At 45.7% G+C, this 22,248-nt stretch overlaps 1 protein-coding gene across 1 annotated transcript in view; it reads right to left on the minus strand.

The window, feature by feature from the left end:
• Positions 1 to 21,969, minus strand: part of NUP155 (nucleoporin 155) — a 118,542-nt gene extending 96,573 nt beyond the window's left edge. The window contains exon 1 of the mRNA XM_086507434.1: positions 21,583 to 21,969. Within this exon, the coding sequence (XP_086363560.1) occupies positions 21,583 to 21,738 (156 nt within the window). The 5' untranslated portion in view covers positions 21,739 to 21,969. The remainder of the gene's footprint in view (positions 1 to 21,582) is intronic.
• Positions 21,970 to 22,248: the final 279 nt, after the last annotated feature.

Consider the following 22,248-nt stretch of genomic DNA (forward strand, 5'->3'; position numbering starts at 1 on the left):
TCTTGGATCGCGAGCGCGAAGAAATAAAGGCAGAATTGGATCGCGAGCACGAAGAAAGACAGTTAGCCTTGGAGTGTGAGCGCGAGCAAGCGCGCTTGGCGGCTGAAGACAAACGATCAACCTTGGAGTTAGAGCGTGAGGCGCATAGAGACCAACGCATGCAAGAGTTGGTCCTACAAGTACTCACCTCGAAGTCCGAACCGGTCAAAGAGGTTGGTGGTTCATCAAGTAGCATAAGCACAGATTCGGACTCCAACAACCCCGTCACTGAGAAGTTGACGTTCAGTAAGTATGACAATAAGATGGATGCTACTATTATTCATTCTTGGTTGCATCATTTTAATGCTTACTTTGCGACAACTAAGAAGACTGGAAATAGCAAGGTTTTGACGGCAGCTACGTACCTTGTCGGTGATGCCATTAATTGGTACCACGCATGGCAAGAGGCATAGTTGACCACGCACCTAGAGGAAGCCGACGAAGGCACACCCCTTTCTTTCAATTGGGCCGACTTCCAAGACAAGCTCAAGGCGCGGTTTATGCCACCCCAGTACCTAGCACAGTTGAAGGATGATTAGCGCGGCCTCAAGAAAAACGGTATGCCGGTCATGTCTTTCTCTAATCGTGTTATACAGCTCGGCACCCAATTACGCAAATCAGATGATGAGCGCAAGGAGGCATTCCTTTATGGATTGGACGAGTATATCAAGTATGATGTCGAGGTACTCGATCCAATCGATCTCAACAAGGCGGTAGCGATTGCTTTCGCATAGGAGATGAAGCACAATAAGAGGAAGCCTAAGGAGAACAAGTCTTCTCAAAGTACCTCTCAGACTCCACAGAACCCTCAGAACGGTAAGAACGGTAAGAATGGTAAGAATGGTAACTCTTCTAGCCAATCTTCCTCTAATCCTTCAGAAAAGAACTCACAAAATGCATCTAAGGGTAAAGCTAAAACACCTGCTAAACCTAAGCTAGCCCCGGATGAAAAAGCCGCAAAAGGAATTATAGGAGGAACATAACGGCAGAAGAACAAGTCATTTATGCTAAGAAAGGTCGTTGTTATCAATGTCACGTCAAGGGTCACATTAAAGCGGCTTGTCCTAAAACAGCCCCACCTAAAGAACCTAAGCCACTCGCAACTACCACAAGCACTTTAATGAACCAATCTGAATCGTCACATGTTTCTGACACACACATTGATGAGTCTCTCATGAAGTGTTATGGTCATGTGAAGGCTAAGCGTTTTGTCATATTGTTTGATCCAGGCAGTATGCATGATGTGATTAGTGTCTCTCTTGTAGAGAGAGTCCGCCTAGAGGTTAGTCAAACATCTCCTCTCGAGGTGTCTGGCTTCGCTCCCGATATGGACTCTCTCATCATGCAAGAGTGCCTTGATGTGTTGTTTACAGTTCAACAAGCTGCCTTCCGTAGAAAATTTGTAGTGTCTCCTCTTTCGGGATGTGATATGCTTTTAGGCATTTGATGGTTTCGTGAGCATAACCCTCTCATTGATTGGGCAACCAATACATTCACTTTCAATGCCAAAAGTGACTCTCCCATTGTCATTCGTGGGGAGAATGTTTTTCATTCTTCACCTCTCATTTCTAATGTGCAGGCAAAGCTTGAAAAGGAAAAGGAAAAGGAGAAGGAGACTCTCTCAGTCTTTTCTTCTCTAAAGCACGACACGCATGATTTGCATGATCAAGATGTGATTATTCACAAGGATGATGACTTGCATGATAAAGATGTGATTGTTCACAAGGATGATGGTTTAGATGATGGTTTTTCCAGTGAAGCTAACCTCATTGCAGATAGATCAATCACGCATAACCGATCTTGGCTCTGGAGTCGAGATCTAAGGAACCCACTCAGGAAGTATTATGTGTTCGCATGATTAGTCAGCACGCATTGTTCGAGTGTTTCATTCGTGACGGTTTCTTGTATTTTAGTCACCGTCTTTACGTGTTCCCTTTCCACAAGCATGCCGTATTGTACGATGCACATGACTCACTCATGAATGAGCACGAATGTATGTCGATCACTCATGAAAAGAAGAAAAGTTTGCATTCAAGAAATTCACATTCCATGTCTCTTCATTGGTATGACACAGTCTTAGAAGGAGTACAAGAAAAACTTTCCATCAAGCATCAACATTTTCATTGTGATTTGCCACAGTTGATAGAATTAGATCAAAAAGACAAGATTAGATTCCATTTTTTGTGTGTGTTTGATGTACAGTTTGGCACTCCGTCACTTTGTTCATCTACATTGCATACACAGTCTTTTTGAAAGAATTGTATTTTTCCAGTCACTCTACATGGAATGGGTATATTCATGTTTTTGTGTTGGAAGTGGTTTCAAGAATTTTCATTCTCGACGATTCTTGATGAAGATGGACCTACGTCCATAGACGCAGTTGGACCATTGAAGCAGCCACAGATGACTTGGTGTCGCTTTCGGCGCGGCCCAAAGAAGCAAGCGTTGCAGACCTTTATGAATTTCAAGTATCACACGACCCACGCATCAAAGTGGGCTGTTGAAGAGTCCTTTCCAAGATTCCAGACACTGTTGGCGATCTCCCTCGACGCCATGCAGATCGGTACCAGTACCTTACTTTAATAAGGAGGGGATGTCACGTGCACATCTAACCCTATGTGCATGTGGACAAGCTACTTCATGCCCAGGGTTCACGTGCACATCTAACCCTATGTGCATGTGGACAAGCTACTTCATGCCCAGGGTTCACGTCAGCTTAAAAAGTGTTCTGGCACCTTTGTGAGTCTATTCGCAAGCCGTGCATGTCCAAACACTTACGAGTAGTTGCTTTGGTTGCACACACCATGATCATCAACATTATAGCCAGTAGCCATCATGAGCATTCTACAGTGCACAGAAACCATTTTCCCTATTTTAGCCATTTTTCACTTATTATTACTAAGTGACTTTGTTGGGAAACTGGGTAGGGCAATTGGCTAAGTGGATATATAAGAAAACCTAGCGCTAGAATTATTTGGCAGAAGAGGCAGCAGGAGTCCACAAACTCAAAGGCACCTTCTCAGCAAGACCGGCAAGAGGCCTAGCGTTTCCAGCCAACAGCAGACCAATACCAGCGTTTTGGCTCAAGACCAACCGAGCGTTTTTCAGTCGATCAGCCCTGGCGTTAGGAGATCACAGAACCAGCCTGGCGTTTTTGCAGCTAATCAAGCCTAGCATTTTGGCATCTTGCAGATACCTAGCGTCTTGCAGATTCCCGACGACAGATCAACACATAGCATCACCGTTTTCAGTTTCAGCAATTGGACTCTGCAGTAGCAACCCCAAACCTCGCAGATCTCACCTTCCCGCAGCAAATCCTCGCCGCATGGTTAGATTAGCCAGAGTTTGCAGATTCAGTCCGCTATTCACAAATTTCAGCATCTGCGTTTTCAACGCATTGCGGTCCCGTCATCGTCGTCGCCGTCCTCACCGACACAGAGTCAGAATTCAGGAGATACAAGATTTGCAGATTTCAACCCCTAGCGTTAAGATTTCAGCCCGTCTCGTCGCCGTCATCATTGTCGTCGACATCGTCGGCAAGTTCATTGCATCTAGACCATTGTACCAGTTCTGTGCAATCAATACCATAGACCTCTCTTGCCATAGAGAGTGGGTGTCACAAAGTGATGACGTGGCTACCGACACCAGAAACCCTAATTTCTGCCAGAAACCCTAATCTGCAAAAACCCTAACCCTAATTTCTAGCAAAAACCCTAAAAATGGCGGTTGAAAATGCCACGTGGCCAGTGTACTGATCTCCGAAAAAATGCGGAGCTAAAAAAGCAGCCTTTCTAGCGACGCAATTTGGAGGCTTTTGGCTACGCAAGAGGACTTGGAGAGAGAGAGAGAGAGAGAGAGAGAGAGAGAGAGAGAATTTGCTTTATTTTTGCTCTCTTGAGAGAGAGAGAGAAATTGCTTTTGAACAAAAAGCTTTTGGGGCTCTGCTTTTGGGCATCCCTTGTAACCTTTAAGTAAACGGTTTAGGGCTCACTCTACAAAGCATCTGGGCGCAGAGTCTGAGAGTGCAACTCAACCCTAACCGCTCTTTGTACTGTGACATTGATTTAATACATAAAGAAATACCGAAAGGGGCACCAGTCTTTGGGGGCAATATCTCTACGCACGGAACTCCGCCAGGCCAGTGCAAATCTATTGTGATCTGTGAATTGTTTTGAAGTGGTTATTTGGTGCTGTGGTGATTGATTCTTGACTTGGAGTGTCCAAGTCTGTTACAGTGGTATCAGAGCACGGTCGATTTCTCCTCTATGGGAAATCCGATCCCCAATTTTTTTTTCCGCGGCACCTATGGTTTCACGCAAGGATCAGTCGACTCCCTCTACATATGGAGATGCGGACAGGGATCACAATGAAGATTCCGGCAGAGTATGGCCCGCCTCGGCCTACTCAGGCGGAGCAACGAGAGATGGAGCGTCGTCAATTGATTGGCGATGCAACAAAGATGATGCTCAATTTTGCGAAGGACCCAAAATTTGCAAAGTATATAAGCGAGACTTCTTTTCAGAAAGTGCAATCATTACACCACACCCGAAACCCGCTCTCAAGAAACCTTCTGCTCACAAGAAATATTCAAAGAAGGAATTAGAAGAGGTGGTTGATGCACGGATTGCTCAGCTTTTTGACGCGCAAAGGAAAGCCAAAAAGCATGGCAAAAGGCAGAAGAAACGCATTGACTTCCCGGGTTATTTGGGTCGTCCGTCGACATTTGACAAAGCAAAGAAACAGAAGAAGCGTGTTCACTTTGAAGGAGTACCTAGTTCTTCTTCTTCTTCTTCTTCTTCTTCTGACAGTTCTTCTAGCTTTTCAGATTCGAGCGAAGAAGACAGAAAAGGTAAAAAGCGAAGCAAGAAACAACGCTTCGGAAAGGGCAAGAAAAAGGCAAAGAAGGCTACATCTTGCCTAGAGACTGACAGTTCTACTGAGAACTCGTCTACAAACAACTCAAATTCCGATGACGGAAACTTTTATGCGAACAAGAAGAACTTTTATAAAGCCAACCAGTATGACTTTCGGGAAGATAAAAGCAAGAAAGTCCGAGAGTTTAAGGAAGGTGGACACTCGATCAAATTTGATACTTTTTCAGGGTACTCAGTTGCTTCGAAGGCTTTGTCTTTTATACAACAGTTATCGCTTTCGCGGGAGGACGCTACTCAGAGCACTCCAAGATTCGGAGAGCTGCCTCTTACTTCAAGGGGAATGCTCGCACTTGGTGGTCCACGCTTCTTTTAAACAAGACTCCGCCAGTTAAATGGCTGAAATTTAAGAAGCTTTTTATTTCTTCTTGGTTGATGCAAGAGTATGAACGAGATATACGAGCTGCTTGGAACCATCTTCAGATGACCAAGAAAGATACAATCACTACTTACTGTGAAAGATTTTGGAGCTCTTTTCTACCCGCCTCTTCATTCAAGAAGATCTCGTTCAGAGAACAGATTGAGCGGTTTACCTTGGGTCTACCTACAGAGATCTGAGATCACTGCTTGGAGCAGAAGTCAGCTTCTATTCAAGAGTTGATGAGTCATGCGAAGCGGGGCTTTGCCATTCACTCTGGTAGTCTAACCTACCCCACAGATGAGGCCATGACACAACGAGCCGAACCGACTTCTGGGAATGAAAGTAGAAAGAAAAAGAGCAACCCAGAGATAAAGGATGCACGACCCAAGCTTACTCCTCAGGAGCGAGCTCGATTCATCAAGGAGGGGAAGTGCTTTGGATGCGGGGAACGTGGACATATCTCCGCGAAGTGCCCTAAAAAGGCACAGAAAGAACAGAATGATAAGGACGACGACAGCCCTGAGAGTTCGAGAGCAGCTGAGGAACGTGGACAAAAAGGCAAGATGAAAACAGGACTGGTTCCAAATTGTGTGGGTACCGATCCCAACACCATGGACAAGAGTACAGCACTTTGCCCAGCTTGGGGCAAAGTGAAAGATCAAGAGGCCCTGATCTTCTTTGATGGAGGAGCCAAGGCCAACTTCATTTCACCGGAATTGGCGGCGTGGCTCGAGATCACTCCCGATCGGATGGGACCACTTGCGGAGGCAGTTCTAGCGGCCCCGACAGGGACGTATCCATTACACCAGTCATTGGCAAACTTCGGTTGCATTGTCAAGGGTATTTGGGACATGGGGACTTCTTCATAATGCCTTTGGAGGATTGTGATGTTCTCTTAGGGATTCCTTGGTACCACAAGAACAACACCATGGTCGATTATCGGGCGAGAAAAGCGACTTTGACTACAAAGAAGGGCAGAACCATTGTACTTGATATTAAACTGAAGGGCGAGTCTGTCCCTATTGTATCGGCTTCGGCCATTTCAAAATTGATGAAAACCAGTCTGTTTGTTTACTCGATCTTTATGAAAGAATTGAGCGATAAGGATAGGACAAATATATCTAAACTTGATAAAGAACGCCAAGATTTTCTCCACTCTCACGCCAATTGCTTCTCGGAGGGCCTACCAAGCGAGTTACCACCTGCTCGTCCTGAAGATCATACCATTGATCTGATACCTGGAAGCACACCACCGAATCGGCCACCTTACCGTGTGAGCTGAGCACAACATGAAGAGATTATGAACCAAGTGAAAGACCTCTTGGAAAAGGGTCTTGTCCAGCCTAGTACTTCACCGTATTGCTCTCCAATGTTGTTGGTTTTGAAGAAAGACGGATCTTGGAGAATGTGCATCGATTATAGAGCTCTCAACAAAATCACCATCAAGAACAGATTTCCGATTCCTAGGATCGATGATATACTCGACAGGTTACAGGGATCCTCGTGCTTTAGCAGGATTGACCTGAAGAGTGGATATCATCAGATCCGAATCGCGTCGGGAGACGTCTACAAGACAACCATTCGGACTACTTTTGGTTATTTGAGTTTTTGGCTTAACCAATGCTCCTGCGACATTTAACCGGATGATGGACAGGATTTTCCGAGAGTACAGGCTATTTGTTGGCACTTTCTTTGACGACATCATTGTTTTCTCCAAGAATGAGGCAAAACACAGAGATCATCTGCTTCAGGTCTTTCAGGCATTACGAGATCACAAGTTAGTGATTAATGCAAAGAAAAGTGAATTTTTCCTACCAGAGATACACTTTTTGGGACACATTGTCTCGGCAGCAGGAGTGCAAATGGATCCGGCCAAGATAGAGACTACACGTGATTGGCCCGATTTGAAGAATGTCCATGAAGTTAGAAGCTTCTTGGGACTGTGTTGGTACTACAAGCGGTTCATGTGGGGGAGCAAGAGAGAGAGCCCACTTGCTACTCTATGCAATGAGAGTGAAGGAGAAGAGGAGAGTGGCGCAGAAGAAGCTCACGCAGGGAAAAACGTGAGAGAGAGAGAGAGCTCGTTGAGATTTTGGGAAAAGTCACGCTCTATGTTATTTGGGCTTGACCTTTGAGTATATGAGTAAGTGACTAGGGGGCCATTCACACTTGGGCCCCCTCACTTATAAGACTTTTAACTTATAAGTTAATAAGTACAAGGCACTTAGGCCTTTATTCCCTAACAACCTCCCACCTAAAGGCAATGTACCTTGGGAGATAAAAGAATCAGCTAACCAGCTAACTATGATACATCAGCTGATCATGCACTTACTCATCCAACACCCATCATCTGTCGGCAATATGCAAACCGCTCTGCTGGAAGACTCTTGGTCAAAAGATCTGCAGGATTGTCATCTGTGTGCACCTTGACAAGTGTAATGCTCTTGTCATCAAGCACACTCCTGATAAAATGATACTTCACCTCTATGTGCTTTGTCTTGGCATGAAAAACAGGATTCCTTGCAAGCATAATAGCACTCTGACTATCACAGTGTAGCACAGGAACCGGTGACTTAATGCCAAGCTCTTCTACCAAACGCATGAGCCACAAAGCTTCTTTGCATGCCTCAATGGCAGCCACATACTCAGCCTCAGTGGTAGACAAAGCAACACATTTTTGCAGTCTAGAAATCCAAGAAATTGCACCTCCTGTGAATGTAAACACATATCCAGAGGTAGACTTCCTGCAATCTGGATGTCCAGCAAAATCTGCATCTGTAAAGCCATGCACAGATGTCTCACTCTTCCCAAAACAAATGCACAAGTCTTTAGTGCCTTTCAAGTATCTCAAGATACACTTCACTGCTTCCCAATGCTTTTTGCCAGGATTGCTCATGTACCTGCTTACCACTCCCACCGCAAATGCAATGTCCGGACGTGTAGCAACCATAGCATACATCAAACTGCCAACGGCTGATGCATAAGGAATCTTGGCCATTTCAGCCCGCATATCATCTTTGTTTGGGCAGTCATGTGCCGTCAGTTTTACATATGGAGGCAGCGGAGTACCAAGTGCCTTTCCCCCATCCATATGAAAACGATGTAGCACCTTACTAACATAATCTCGTTGAGATAGATACAGACGCCTGTTAGGTCTATCTCGAGAGATACGCATGCCCAAAATATGATTAGCATCACCAAGATCCTTCATGTCAAAGCGATTCTTTAAGCTTTGCTGTAATGCATCCAACTCCGTGACATTTTTACCCGCAATAAGCATGTCATCAACATACAAAATCAGTAATAGAAGAGATCCATCACTTGCCGTTTTGATATACAAACAGTGATCAGAATTACTTCTTTTGTATCCTTGAGACCTCATGAATGTATCAAACTTGTGATACCATGCACGGGGAGACTGTTTCAAACCATACAAGCTCTTCAAGAGTCTACATACTTTCTTCTCGTGCCCCTTTGACACAAAACCTTCTGGCTGCATCATATAGATCATCTCAAGCAAATCGCCATGCAAAAACGCTGTTTTGACATCCATTTGCTTTAACTCCATATCTTCAGAAGCAACCAGGCCTAAAACAAGACGTAATGTGGCAAGCTTGACAACAGGAAAAAAAATCTCATCAAAGTCAACACCATGCGTTTGCTTGTACCCTTTAGCAACCAAACGTGCCTTGTACTTAGAAGAAGCATCAGATGTGACCTTCGTCTTGTAAACCCATTTACATGGCAGAGCCTTATGCCCTTTGGGCAAATCAACCAAGTCCCATGTATGGTTTTTCTCCAAAGACTGCATTTCCGAAACCATTGCTTTGAACCATTTCTTACTGTCTTCCCGTTGCATAGCCTCTTTATAGCAAGACGGCTCACCACAATCAGTAAGCATGACATAGTCCAAAGACGGTTCATATCTATCGGGGGGCCTTGTCACCCGAGTAGACCTACGCACCCAATGATCCATAACAGGTGGATTTTCAGCCTGTAAACCATCAAAAACAGCAGGCTGTTCAGCCGGTTGCATCGCAACAACGGGCGGTCTAGGAGCATCAACCTATTCCCCTACCTGTGGTGCATCAATGGCAACTTGTTGGGGCTGATTTTCAGCAGCTAATGGCTGATTTTCAGCACCATTTTCAGCATGTAAAGGCTGCTGAACATTGGGCCTTCTTGGCTGTCCATATGTAACATCTTCACGAAAAACAACCCGACGCACTTCCTCGACCTTTGTGGACTGTTTGTGCATGCAATTCTCATTGAAGATGACATCATTGTTGCGTATGATTTTCCGTAATGCGGGATCCCATAATCTATACCCCATTTCACCATCCTCACCATATCCTAGGAAAATGCATTTATGAGACTTTGGTTCTAGTTTGGTGCGCAGTTCACTCCGGATGTGAACATAGGCCTCACAACCAAACACTCTTAAATGTGCATATGAGGGTGGCTTGCCAGACCACACCTCCTCAGGCACCTTTCCACCCAAAGCCTTGCTAGGTGAGCGATTAATCAAGTGAATAGCTGTTTGCACAGCTTCTGCCCAAAAACCATGAGGTAATGCAGCATGTGACAGCATACTCCGAACTTTCTCTTGGATAGTCCGGTTCAACCTCTCTGCAACTCCATTCTGAGAGGGATTAAAAGGAGCCGTGAGCTCTCTTTTAATACCTTTAGTAGCACAAAAGTCAATAAATGCTTTTGATACATACTCCCCCCCATTGTCTGAGCGCAAAGACCTAAGCTTCTTGTCTGTTTGATTCTCAACAAACGCAAGAAACTTCTTGAAAGTATCCAAAACATCGCTTTTAGCACGTATTGGATACACCCACACCTTACGTGTAGCATCATCGATAAACGAGACAAAATATTTCTTTCCCCCTAAGGACAACTGTGGCATTTCACATACATCGGAATGCACTAAGATTAACCTGTCAGACTTCAAAGAAAGAGATCTTTTGTGCGGTGTTTGACTGTGCTTACCATAAATACAGTGCTCACAATGAGAAAAATCAGCATACCTCAAACACGGCAAATAACCACAACGAGACAGAGTTTCCATTCCTCTTTTACTCATGTGTCCCAACCGGCCATGCCACAAAGAAACACTTGGCTGCTCGGTTACGGCGACAACATGGTCACGCACACTAGATACATGCAAAGGATACAAAGTGTCCGATTTACAACCCTTGGCTACAATCCGGGCCCCTTTACAAATTTTCCACTTGCTATCACCAAAAGTGGTGTGATAGCCTGCATCATCTAGCTGCCCTGTACTAATCAAACTCTTCTTGAGTTGTGACACATGGCGCACTTTGTGCAAAACAAAAGTCATACCATCATCAAAGGAAAACTGGACGCTACCAATACCTGCAATGTCACATGCATAGTTGTCTCCCAAATAAACAGTGCCCTGCACCTCACCTGAGTACTGTGTAAACCAATCCCTATGAGGTGTTACATGAAAGGAGGCACCTGAATCGAGAATCCAAGTATGCATGTCCACATCAGAACCCATAGCAAGGGTATGTGCATCCACAGAAGAGGCATTGAGTACATCAGTGCTGCTGTCACTGTCACAACTACTAGCAACATTGATTTCCTCAATCAACACAGTGCTCTTCTTGGCATGTCCCTTGTCCTTTGCATCAGTTTCAGCACCCTTGTTCTTCTCTTTCTTCCACTCATAGCATTCCCGTTTATAATGCCCTTTCTTTCCACAATGATGACACACAACATCTTTCCTACGAGATTTGTTGCGTGCCTTGTCCTTACTGTCAGATTTCTCCCTCTGTTGAGACCTGCCTCTCAAGTGCAATGCATTAGAAGACCCACCTGTGGTGTTCTTTCTGTTCATCTCTTCCATCAAGAGAGAACTTTCTACATCTGCATACTTAAGTGACGCACTTGAGTTACTAAGAGCTGTCCGGAATACATCCCAACTCTCGGGCAATGTGCATAGCAGAAAAGTAGCTTTGAACTCCTCATCAATCGTGAATTTCAGCTCTGTCAGTTGGCTGAAAATAGAATTGAATTCATTGAGGTGCACTGACATGTGCGTGCCCTCCTTCATGCGGAGATCCATAAGCTTCTTGAGCCAATACACTTTACTCGCAGCACTCTGCTGTGCATACAACTCGTCTAAACGCTTCCACATGCCCCATGCTGTCTGCTCATTCTCTACATTGAAGAGTAAATTGTCAGACACCGAAAGCATGATCGTGGAGCGAGCCAACTCGTCCACTTCTTCCCATTCTTCAACCTCCATATCAACCAGTTTCACACCCTGTAACTTAATAGGTTTCGCCTGTTTCTTCTGCAACATCACATTATAACATTGCTTCTTCCATATAGCAAAGTTATGGGCCCCTTCAAGCTTGCGAATGTGCAACAAATTGCCACTTTCACTACTAGAAGCCATTCTGAGTGATTGCAAACACTGAAACCCTGTTTTGCCGACCTAAACACGCCCAAATGTGCGCTATCGGGCAAAAAACAGCTTGCTGTTACAGAAAAACAGCAAGCAAATTTCACGCGAAATCACCCCAAAACGGCGTACATTCACTGCCAAACCCTTACCAAAGGTTTCCACAAGGTGTATACATCATTTGTTTGCTGAAATTCCCTGTTTCAGGGCAAAAATCAGACCTGTAAACACCTGTTTTGCTGAATTTTCAGAACCTCATTGGTGGAAACACCTGTAAGATTGACCTGTGAGACTTGCCCCAATGAAATTGCATCAAATTGACCCCGAAATTGGTCGATTTCAGCAGAAATAGGCTGCTGTTCGCCAGTTTTTGAAACCCTAATTTTGGGGAAACTATCACCGGAGGTCGATTCTACACGGTGAGAGGATCCCTTCGCGACAGAGTTGATCGAAAACGGTTGAATATCCTTCCCGCAGCGAGCAAGAACAGAATTCTGATCTGTGTTGCGAAAATGGCTCTCTTGGAAACCCTAAAGCTCTGATACCATGTGTGGGGGAGCAAGAGAGAGAGCCCACTTGCTACTCTATGCAATGAGAGTGAAGGAGAAGAGGAGAGTGGCGCAGAAGAAGCTCACGCAGGGAAAAACGTGAGAGAGAGAGAGAGCTCGTTGAGATTTTGGGAAAAGTCACGCTCTATGTTATTTGGGCTTGACCTTTGAGTATATGAGTAAGTGACTAGGGGGGCATTCACACTTGGGCCCCCTCACTTATAAGACTTTTAACTTATAAGTTAATAAGTACAAGGCACTTAGGCCTTTATTCCCTAACAGTTCATACGAAAGTTTCGAGAGGTTGCTTCCCCTTTGCATATCTTGAAACAGAAAGGAGTCCCTTTCTCGTGGGGACCCAGAGAGGTGACTGCCTTTTAGACTTTGAAAGAGAAATTGACTACGGGACCAGTTTTGACTTTGCCGGACTTGCAGAAGTTATTTGAAGTATATTGTGATGCTTGTGGCATAGTTACAGGGGACGGGGGGGACGGGCCCTAGGGCCGGGGAACGGCCGTAACCGGGTCGGGAATGGCTGGGAACGTCAAGGGACGGACGGAAAACGGGCCGGACGGGCGGGTCGCAGGGGGGACGGACCGGGGACGGCCGGGTCCGGACCGAGGTCGGACGGACCGGACGGGGACGGCAGGGGTCGGCCGGGGTCGGATTCAAAAAAATGGCCGTTTTTGACCGTTTGCAACGGCTTTGTGCAGCCCCAACTGCCATATTTTTTAAGCCTTGGCCCTTGGGAGGCTATAAAAGACTCCCTTGGGCCTCTTAATACTCATAGTCTCAATGCTCAATGCTCATTCCATTTCCCTCAAGCTCAAGGCTCAAGCTCATTCCATTTCCCTCAAGGCTCAAGCTCTCCTCTCCCTCTTCTACCCACTTTGAAGCTCTCCTTTACTCTCTCTCCACACAAGCTCTCCTCTAACCCTTCTAACTTCTAAGCTCTACTCTCTCGAGTCTCTCCACCATCATGTCATCTCAAGCCAACTCCACTTCTCAAGCCGCTTCTTCTCGAAGGAGGCCCGCCGTGCAAACGTGGTCGTGGTGGGATGAAGTCGACTTTAGCTCGCGTGGCAAAGGTGGCGGTGCAAGACCATGGACGTGCAAGCTATGTCCATACAAGAGATCGGGTGGTTCAAACAAAGTGCGAGCCCATCTTCTTCATGAACCCGGTCACGAGGTGAAGTTTTGCCCTCATGTAGCTCCCGAGAAGAGGTTGGATCTTCTTGAGAAACTCACGGTGTATGAGGTTGCAGAAGCGGCCAAGAGGGGCCGTTTTGTTGCCGTTGATCTCTCCGCCACGGCGACACCGCGAGAGCAAAGGGAAGCCAACCTTGACGACATCTCTCAAACCTTCAAGAGCCATGGATCTACACCGTCCTCTTCCCTTCTGCATCGCCAAACCACTCTCAACGAAAATTGGAATCCTAAATTGAAGGAATAGGTAGATAGGTCGGCTGCCCGATTCTTCTTCCACGACCACATTGCCTTCCATGCTTCGCGGTGAGTTTCCCTTGGCATATGCACATTGCAATCTTCCATTTTGTATTCATAATGGGTTATAATTTCTCGACTCTCCATACTAACGCAACATGCTCTATTTTGTATGGATAGGTCTCCATACTTTCGAACCATGGTTACGAAAATAGGGGAATATGACTCCTCTTATGTGCCACCTTCATCGGAGAGGCTTCGCACCACCCTCCTTGACAAAGAGAAGCTTGCCGTGGAGCAAGCGGCCCAAGCAACAAAGGATTTGTGGGAGACCAATGGCGTCTCTCTTCTTGTAGATGGATGGAGCGACACCCGCAAGCGGTCCATCCACGGGGTGGTGGCCTACTCTCAGGGGGAGATGTACTTTGTGGAGTCACATGATGCATCCGATAGTGGCAAGGCCGCCGAGATGCTTGCTACGGAGTGGACAAGCACCATAGAGATCACCGGCCCGGAGAATGTCCTTTGTATGGTTGCAGATGGAGAGGCGTCAAATAGGGCAGCCGGAGCTATCATTGAGGGCATGTATCCCAGCATCCATGTCACATTTTGCATGGCGCATTGCCTCAATAACCTCCTCAAGGACATAGGGAACTTGTCATGGATTTCACCCACCATTGGTGACGCCTCTCGAATTGTCTCCTTTGTGCTCAACCATCAAAAAGTGCGCCATGAATTCTCAAAGAGGAGCCACTTGTCTTTGCTCAAATATTCAGAGACAAGATTTGCATTCAATTGGCTTATGCTAGGCCGCTTGTCTACATGTGGCGGAGCCTTAAGGGGCCTCTTTCTCAGTGATGAGTTCCAGGCCATGCCAGAGTCTACATCAGCAGTAGGATTGAAATGCCGAGAATGGGCCGACGACGCCGCTTGGTGGGAGGAGGTGAAGACTCTTGACGCCATGGTCAAGCCTATTCTACACCTACTTTGAGTGGTGGATGGCTTGCAGCCATGCATTGGCAAAGTCTACGAAGCCATGGATCGGATGATAGAGGCACTTGAGAAGCTTGTGCCTGACCCTGTTCAGTATGCGGAGATTCATGGCTTGTGTGAGTCGAGGTGGAATGGATACTACTCTCCACTTCATGCGGCAGCTTATGTGCTTGACCCTGAGTTTCAAGGAAGACGTCAAGAGACCGACAAGGAGGTGAGCAAAGGATGGCGGCTTGCATTGGAGCGCCTTGAGCCTAGCAGTGACATTAGGCGCAAGATTAGAGACGAGCTACTCAACTACAGGCAAAAGAAGGGCTCCTATGGATGTGTAGATGCACAGCTTGATCGCAACAAGATTGGCTCGGTTTTGTGGTGGGAGGACTATGGAGGAGATGGCCCACATTTGCAGCGCTTGGCTGTTCGTGTCCTTAGCCAAGCATGTACCACTAGTTGCTTGGAGCAACTATGGAGTGTGTACAGCCACATTGCCTCTAAGAAGAGGAATCGCCTTGGCGTTCAGAGGGTCAATGATTTGGTGTTTGTGAGCGCTAACTTGCGCATGCTTGCCAAGAGCGTCACACACAAGGCAGATCCTTTCACTGAGTGAGAGATGGCACAAGAGAATCCATCTATGGCCGATACTCTTTTGGAGGAGCTAGAGGAGGATTTCGAGCCTCAATGCAAGCCTCCCGAGCCGGAGCCCTCATACGTTGCTGACGACCTCGACTACGACGACGATGTGGAGATTCAGCAGGCGAGCACTTCTTGAGTTTGATGATCATTGATCACTCGACTCTCGAGTCTAGACTCTTGAATCTACGACTCTACCTACTACATAGCCCTTTGTACTTTTTGTTATCCTTGAGGCCTCAGGCTTGTCCTAAGTCCTTTAGGCTTTTTGACTCTTGAGCCCTTGTGGCATGCACTTCTCATTTTGTATCCATCGATCATCGATGTTTTATTAGCACATTTCAGCCTATATGACTAGTGTTCTTTGGTCTATTTAGTGTAAATTTATGGTCAAAGTGATGCTCTATGTGTGTGGCATGTGTGCAGGTCAAAAAATGCCAAAAAAACTCTCTTTTTTTTTTTACCGTTCCGACCCCCATCCCCGTTTCCTGACTTTTGCCGTCCCGACCCCGTTCCCGACCCCGACCCGCCGTCCCATGTAACTATGGCTTGTGGTCGTAGTCTGGGTGCGGTCTTAATGCAAGAAGGCCATGTCATTGCTTACGAGAGCCGATTGTTCTCTAGGCCGGAGATGACAGCACAGATTTATGAGAAAGAGCTTTTGGCGGTTATCCATGCTCTTACTCAATGGCGGCATTACCTACTCGGAGCGGATTTTACTGTCTTTACAGACCATCAGAGTTTGCGCTACTTCTTGTCACAGAAGCAGCTTTCGAAAAAGCAGATGCGGTGGGCGAACATCTTGTCACAGCTCCACTTCCAGATTGTCCATGGGACAGAAGAATGTGGTGGCAAATGCTTTGTCTCAGAAGCCGTTGGTTCTAGCTATTTCCGTGATACATCATAGGAGCTTCGAGGATATGGTCGACTAGTATGCCACAGATACACATTTTTCGGATATTTTCACACGGATACGAGATGGGGAGACAGTAGTAGGATACTCCATTCGAGAAGGCTACTTGATGAGAAAAACCATGTTGTGCGTTACACAGCCGTTGAGGGAAAAGGTTATAACTAAATGCCACTGTCCACCTTTTACGGGTCACCGCGACATTGCTACCACCATGAAGGGGGTAGAGATATACTTCTTTTGGCCGAGACTCAAAAAGGATGTGAAAGAGTTTGTGCACAGTTGCTTAGTATGCCAGAAGGTCAAGTTTGACAAGCATAGGGCACAGGGATTGTTACAGCCTATACCCATACCCACCCGCCCCTGGGAAAGTATTGCAATAGATTTCATTTTTGATCTCCCGAGAACACAGAGTGGTCACGATGGTATCTGGACTATTATTGACAGATTTAGCAAATAGGCTCATTTCATAATTCATTCCAATGAAGAAAACAGTCAAGCCAGATCACTTAGCGAGACTGTTTGCGGCCCAGATCTTCAGATTACATGGCATGCCTGACGATTGTCTCCGATAGAGACCCCAAATTTACGAGTTTGTTTTTGAAGGCAATTTGGGAGAACATTGGCAGGTAGTTGCAGTTCTCGTCATCGTTCCACCCGCAAACTGATGGGCAATCTGAGATTGCAAATTCAATGGTTCTAGATTTATTGAAGTCTTATATCTCAGATCAGAAGACTCAATGGGAAGAGTACTTACCTTTGGTGGAATTTGCCACAATAACACGATACACTTTTCGACGGGGAAGGCGCCATTTGAGATTGTTGAAGGTGCTGCGAAGCTTCCACCCTTTCTAAGCACAAAAGATAAGATCTTTGAAGCGGATGAATGTACGCGAGATTTGGATACGGCTTTTGCCAAGGTTCACGAGACTTTGCAAAAGTCTCAAGAACGACAGAAAAAGGCAACGGATCGCCATCGTCGCAACTTGAAATTGAAGGAGGATGATTGGGTGCTATTAGTTTTGAGAAGGCACGCCTAAGAAAGAAAAAGGGAAAGGAGAGGCTTTTTCCAAAGCTCAGTATGCGATACTACGGACCTTTCTAGATCACTGAAATGATAATTGATGTCTCCTTCCGATTGAAACTGCCAAATACTTGGAGGATTCACAATGCATTCCATGTGAGTCTCTTGAAACCTTTTAAGGGTGATGTGCCTGATGATGGAGCCTGATGAGCAACCCGAAGTGGAAGAAAACGAGGAGATCCTTGTTCCTGAACAGATTTTGGCACATAAGGATACGAAGAATAAAGGTAAAGTCCGAAGGCGGTTCTTGGTTAAGTTCAAGAACTATCCTGTATTGGATGCGAAGTGGATGGAGGAGGAGGACCTAGCAGATACTCCTCAGATTGTAAAACTTTACCTCGATGCTTTTGGTTTAGCATAGTCTACTCCAAACGGAACCCAGAGATTCAACTTGGCCGAAGATCTGGTGCAGTGGGATGCACAAGAGGGGAGTCGCTCCGCTCCTTCGTCAACAGATGCCTTGATTTAGATATTAGAGTCATTGATGTCTCTTTGAGCTTCAGGGATATTGAAAGCTGATAGTATTCTGCTACATGACTTTAATGAAATGGAATTCCTGATTATGATATTGATTTGTTCTCGACTTCTTTTAAGTGCAGGAACTGATAGCCAAAATGACTGCAACATTTTGGTCTGATTGATCTCGAATAGACATGGTTGCAATAGGGGTTAGTCAATTGGACATCGATGAGGTCCCGATTGGACCTAGATGCGATTGCTAGCTACATTGCCGATAAATCATGGTCTAAGATCCGAATGAATGTTGAATTCATGTGATGTCCTGTGATGTCTAGTGATGTCTTGTGATGTCGTGTGATGTGACTATCGATTTGGTACATGTGCTAGATGTGTGTTCCTAGTACGTAGGTACTAACAGTCAACGTCTGCTAAGACGGTTTATGGCTTCTGTCGGTTTTGCAGGCGTAATCGCGATCGATTACAATGACCGCGATTACAATGCTTTCAAGAGGGGGGGGGTATGTCACAAAGTGATGACGTGGCTATCGACATCAAAAATCCTAATTTCTGCCAAAAACCCTAAAATTCTTGCAAACCCTAATTTCTGCCAAAAACCCTAATTTTTGGAAACCTAACCCTAATTTCTGGTTGAAACCCTAAAAATGGTGGTTAAAAATGCCATGTGGCCAACGTACGGATTTTCGAAAAACGCGGAGCTGAAAAAGCAACCTTTCTAGCGACGCAATTTGGAGGCTTTTGGCTACGCAAGAGGACTTGGAGAGAGAGAGAGAGAGAGAGAGAGAATTTGCTATATTTTTGCTCTCTTGAGAGAGAGAGAGAAATTGCTTTTGAATTGAAAGCTTTTGGGGCTCTGCTTTTGGGCATCCCTTGTAACCTTTAAGTAAACGGTTTAGGGCTCACTCTGCAGAGAGTCTGGACGCAAAGTCTGAGAGTGAAACCCTAACCGCTCTTTGTATTTTGACATTAATTTAATACATAAAGAAATACCGAAAGGGGCGCCAGTCTTTGGGGCCAATATCTCTAGGCACGGAACTCCGCCGAGCCAGTGCAAATCTATTGTGATCTGTGAATTGTTTTGAAGTGGTTATTTAGTGCTGTGGTGATTGATTCTTGACTTGGAGTGTCCAAGTCTGTTACAATGGGGCCCTTGGAGGAGGGTTTGACAACATTCTGGTGTCATATTCTTCTCTCTCTATCTCTCAGTCTCAACACCTTCATTCACACTGTTTATCCACTTGTTTGTGATTATTTGCACTCTCACTAAAGGAACAGAAGGCTCTCCCTTCCGTAAGTAAAAGGAACCCTTGAGTATAGTTCGGAGCACTCATCTTGAGCATAGTTCAACATTCACTTCCGCTCCACCTTACAAAAATCGGCATTGGCAAGTTCGAACGCCTTGCGAATAGCGCGTCGGAATTTATCCCAAGAAGATGCGTTTACCATCAGCAACCCGTCGTTGGCACCAAAAAAATGTTGTGTCCTTGAGCAGAGAACTAAAAAGTGCAACTTTTTTACTGTCGACAAAATCTGTGTTTGATAAGTAGACCTCCATTTTGAATAGCTATTGGTCCAGCACGCGCTTGTCGCGACAGCCATTATACAGCTCAAGCAGTTTAACATCTAGTTTCTTCTTCTGTGCACCATTAAAAATTTTATAAAGTAATTGAAGTTCGCGATTGTCTTCCTCATCAGTTGGATCTGGTTCCTTTGGTTCGTCCACTGAAGCTTCGGAAGAAGGTGGTGGAGACGCAGCATTAGTTGTCCAAGAAGCAGTAGGACGACTCAGAGAAGTGTTTTGCGTCTGCATCTAATCCAAGCGACAGTGAAGTGATGCGAGGCTTGTGGAGAGTGGTGTCAAAGTCGACAATGCGGAAGCATAGAGACCAAGGGGGGAGAGAGAGAGAGAGAGAGAGAGAGAGAGAGAGAGAGAGAGAGAGAGAGAGAGTCTCATGAACCAATCAACCTTGGCAATGAATAATTGAATGTGTATACAATGGAGGCAAGGAATTGCTTATATAGCAACCTCAGTAAAGTGCCCTACCCAAGACTTTGACAAATAAGTAAAATAAGCCAAACTAAATAATGGGATCACATTGGGCAGTTCACTTGAGATGCCAAAACTTACAGCCTCTCTGCAACTCATAGTGGACATCAATAGTGAGACCAAGCCAATGAAGAAGCTACCATGGACACCCCAATAGTGGCCACCAACTGGACACACCTCGGTGTTGCTCTCCTCAACATTGTACATGAAAGTAATGCCATCTTGAGCATCGATTGCCTTTGTAGAAACTTTGAACTGTAGACCATACTGCGTCCAATAATCCGCATTCGTGAACTGTGAACACATCACGTCCAATATATAAAACTCCAAGATAATGAACTATTGGAACCCATCCTGTCCATATTCTGACCAACAACAATGGATTAGTGCACTCATCCATAGTGTTTTAGACGTCTGATTGGTTTCCTGCCAAATGCATGTGCATTGAACTCTGACCTACGGGTCCAAACACCAATAACTTGAATCTTCGACTACCATTGCACTTGGTGCTGGTTGGACAGCTGCTAGCCAACGCAACTCTCATCATTTGTTGTGCCCAACGGTTGGCCACCATCTTGTTAACTTTGCAGGGATCCTTGCCCGTATGCTTCGAGGTGCCAAACTCTCAGAGACTCGTGAAGTTCCTCTCTTCTCTGCTGTAGGCTAGGGCACTTTATACTTTCTTAAGGAGAGGTTTTTTCCTCTAGCCGTTTATAGCCTGTTTACCCTTGTGGCTTTGACATATCAGTTTTTACAAATTCACTGTCTTTTCAGTTATCATGCCCTTTTTGGCTCAGTTGTATCAGCTTGAACATGTTTCCAGAGGGATAAACCTATTCTGCTTGCAATTTGAAAAGGCCCTAAAGTCCAATTTTCTCTCTCTCACCACAAAGAGCACAACCTATACAGGATGAACTCTAGTGAGTAAAACCAATGCCCTGCCTACATGCATACGCTTCAAGATCAGTGAATGAGAACAAAAAACACAGGGTGTCAGGATCCTCTGTGTTGCTAGTGTATGTTCAACTGCCGTCCCTAAAAGTATTTGTAATTAGAACTGTTGGCAGCCTTTTTTAGTGTTAAAGCTTGTGAATGTGGATGTATCATTAGACCAGCATGCCTGCCACAGCATCTATTCCCTCAAATCTTCTTTTTGACCTGCCCGAAGACCTAGCATTAGGTCATGAGAGTAATCTGCTTTAAGGCTTTGTCTTATCTTAGAATGACTGCATTGAGTGTCCACAGATCAAACAGAAGCTAGGCCTTCAGAGTCCAGACTGACAGCCTTGCACTCATTGTTAGCCCTGCCACGATTGTTCACCTACACCTGTGAAAGTTACTTTGAAGTTTGCCGGCAACTTCTCAACAATGTACCTGCAGCTGCCCTAGTGTTGCTTGGCATAGTGAAACCACACCTAGCAATTAGAAAATGCAGAAAATTCCAGCAGGAATGTCATTTTCTTTGATGATGAAAATTCAGCTCACATTGAGCAGACAAACATGTAAGGCCATTACAACTTCGAAACACTCCCTCTTGAAAATGTCATTTCACAGAAAAAAAAAAGGGTATCCAACTCGGCAAACAAGGTTGACCTTTGCAGAGTTGAGCTGAAGGTCAGGCCTGTCTCTAACATTCCGCATAACCAAAATAAAGAAAAGTGGCAAAAGTGGGGGGCTTACATCTTTGGGTGGAGAAGAGTAAGGGTTGCTGGTGTAGCGGGCAGCGTCTAGGACCTCGTAAAGATCAGGAGACGCCAAGTCACGGGAGATGGTCTCTGTAACGAGACGCCCTGCGGCAGCAACGTCGGGTCCGATGCTTTCATCTTCCCAGCTCATTTTCGGCAAACCGGTTCAAGAGTCTGTGTGTGTGTGTGTGTGTGTGTGTGTGTGTGTGTGTGTGTTGGAGGGGTGGGGGGGGTTTTGAGGGGGTCTTGCAAACACCCCCTGCAGGTTTTCGTCGCGCGTCTTGAGAGCAAGAGAGGATCTGCTTGTCCCCAAGCTGGCTGGTGCATGACTCCACTTCCCAGCGGGCTTTGGGCTATACGCCAAAGGATCGAACCCACAAGGTGAAAACGTTGTCCTGTTTTTGGCATGTATATAGCCATAGCATTGTGGTGGAAAAATGGTGCAATTTTTCAGTAGGGTATAGAGGGGCTAGTAGTGAGACGGGTGCCAGTAATATCACGCAACACCCCCCTAAAGAAGCACAGCAGTGTTTGAGTTGTTGGCTTTACTAAAGCTGATGTGGGGTCTTGCAATCCAAAATTGGCCATGGAGGGAGAAAATACAAGCAGCGCAAGTTAGTCGTCCCGCTACTGACCCCTCTACCCTGAAGGTTGTCGATGG

Source organism: Adiantum capillus-veneris, chromosome 30 (assembly GCF_014529385.1).
Source record: "Adiantum capillus-veneris isolate H3 chromosome 30, ASM1452938v2, whole genome shotgun sequence".
Classification (NCBI taxonomy): Eukaryota; Viridiplantae; Streptophyta; class Polypodiopsida; order Polypodiales; family Pteridaceae; genus Adiantum; species Adiantum capillus-veneris.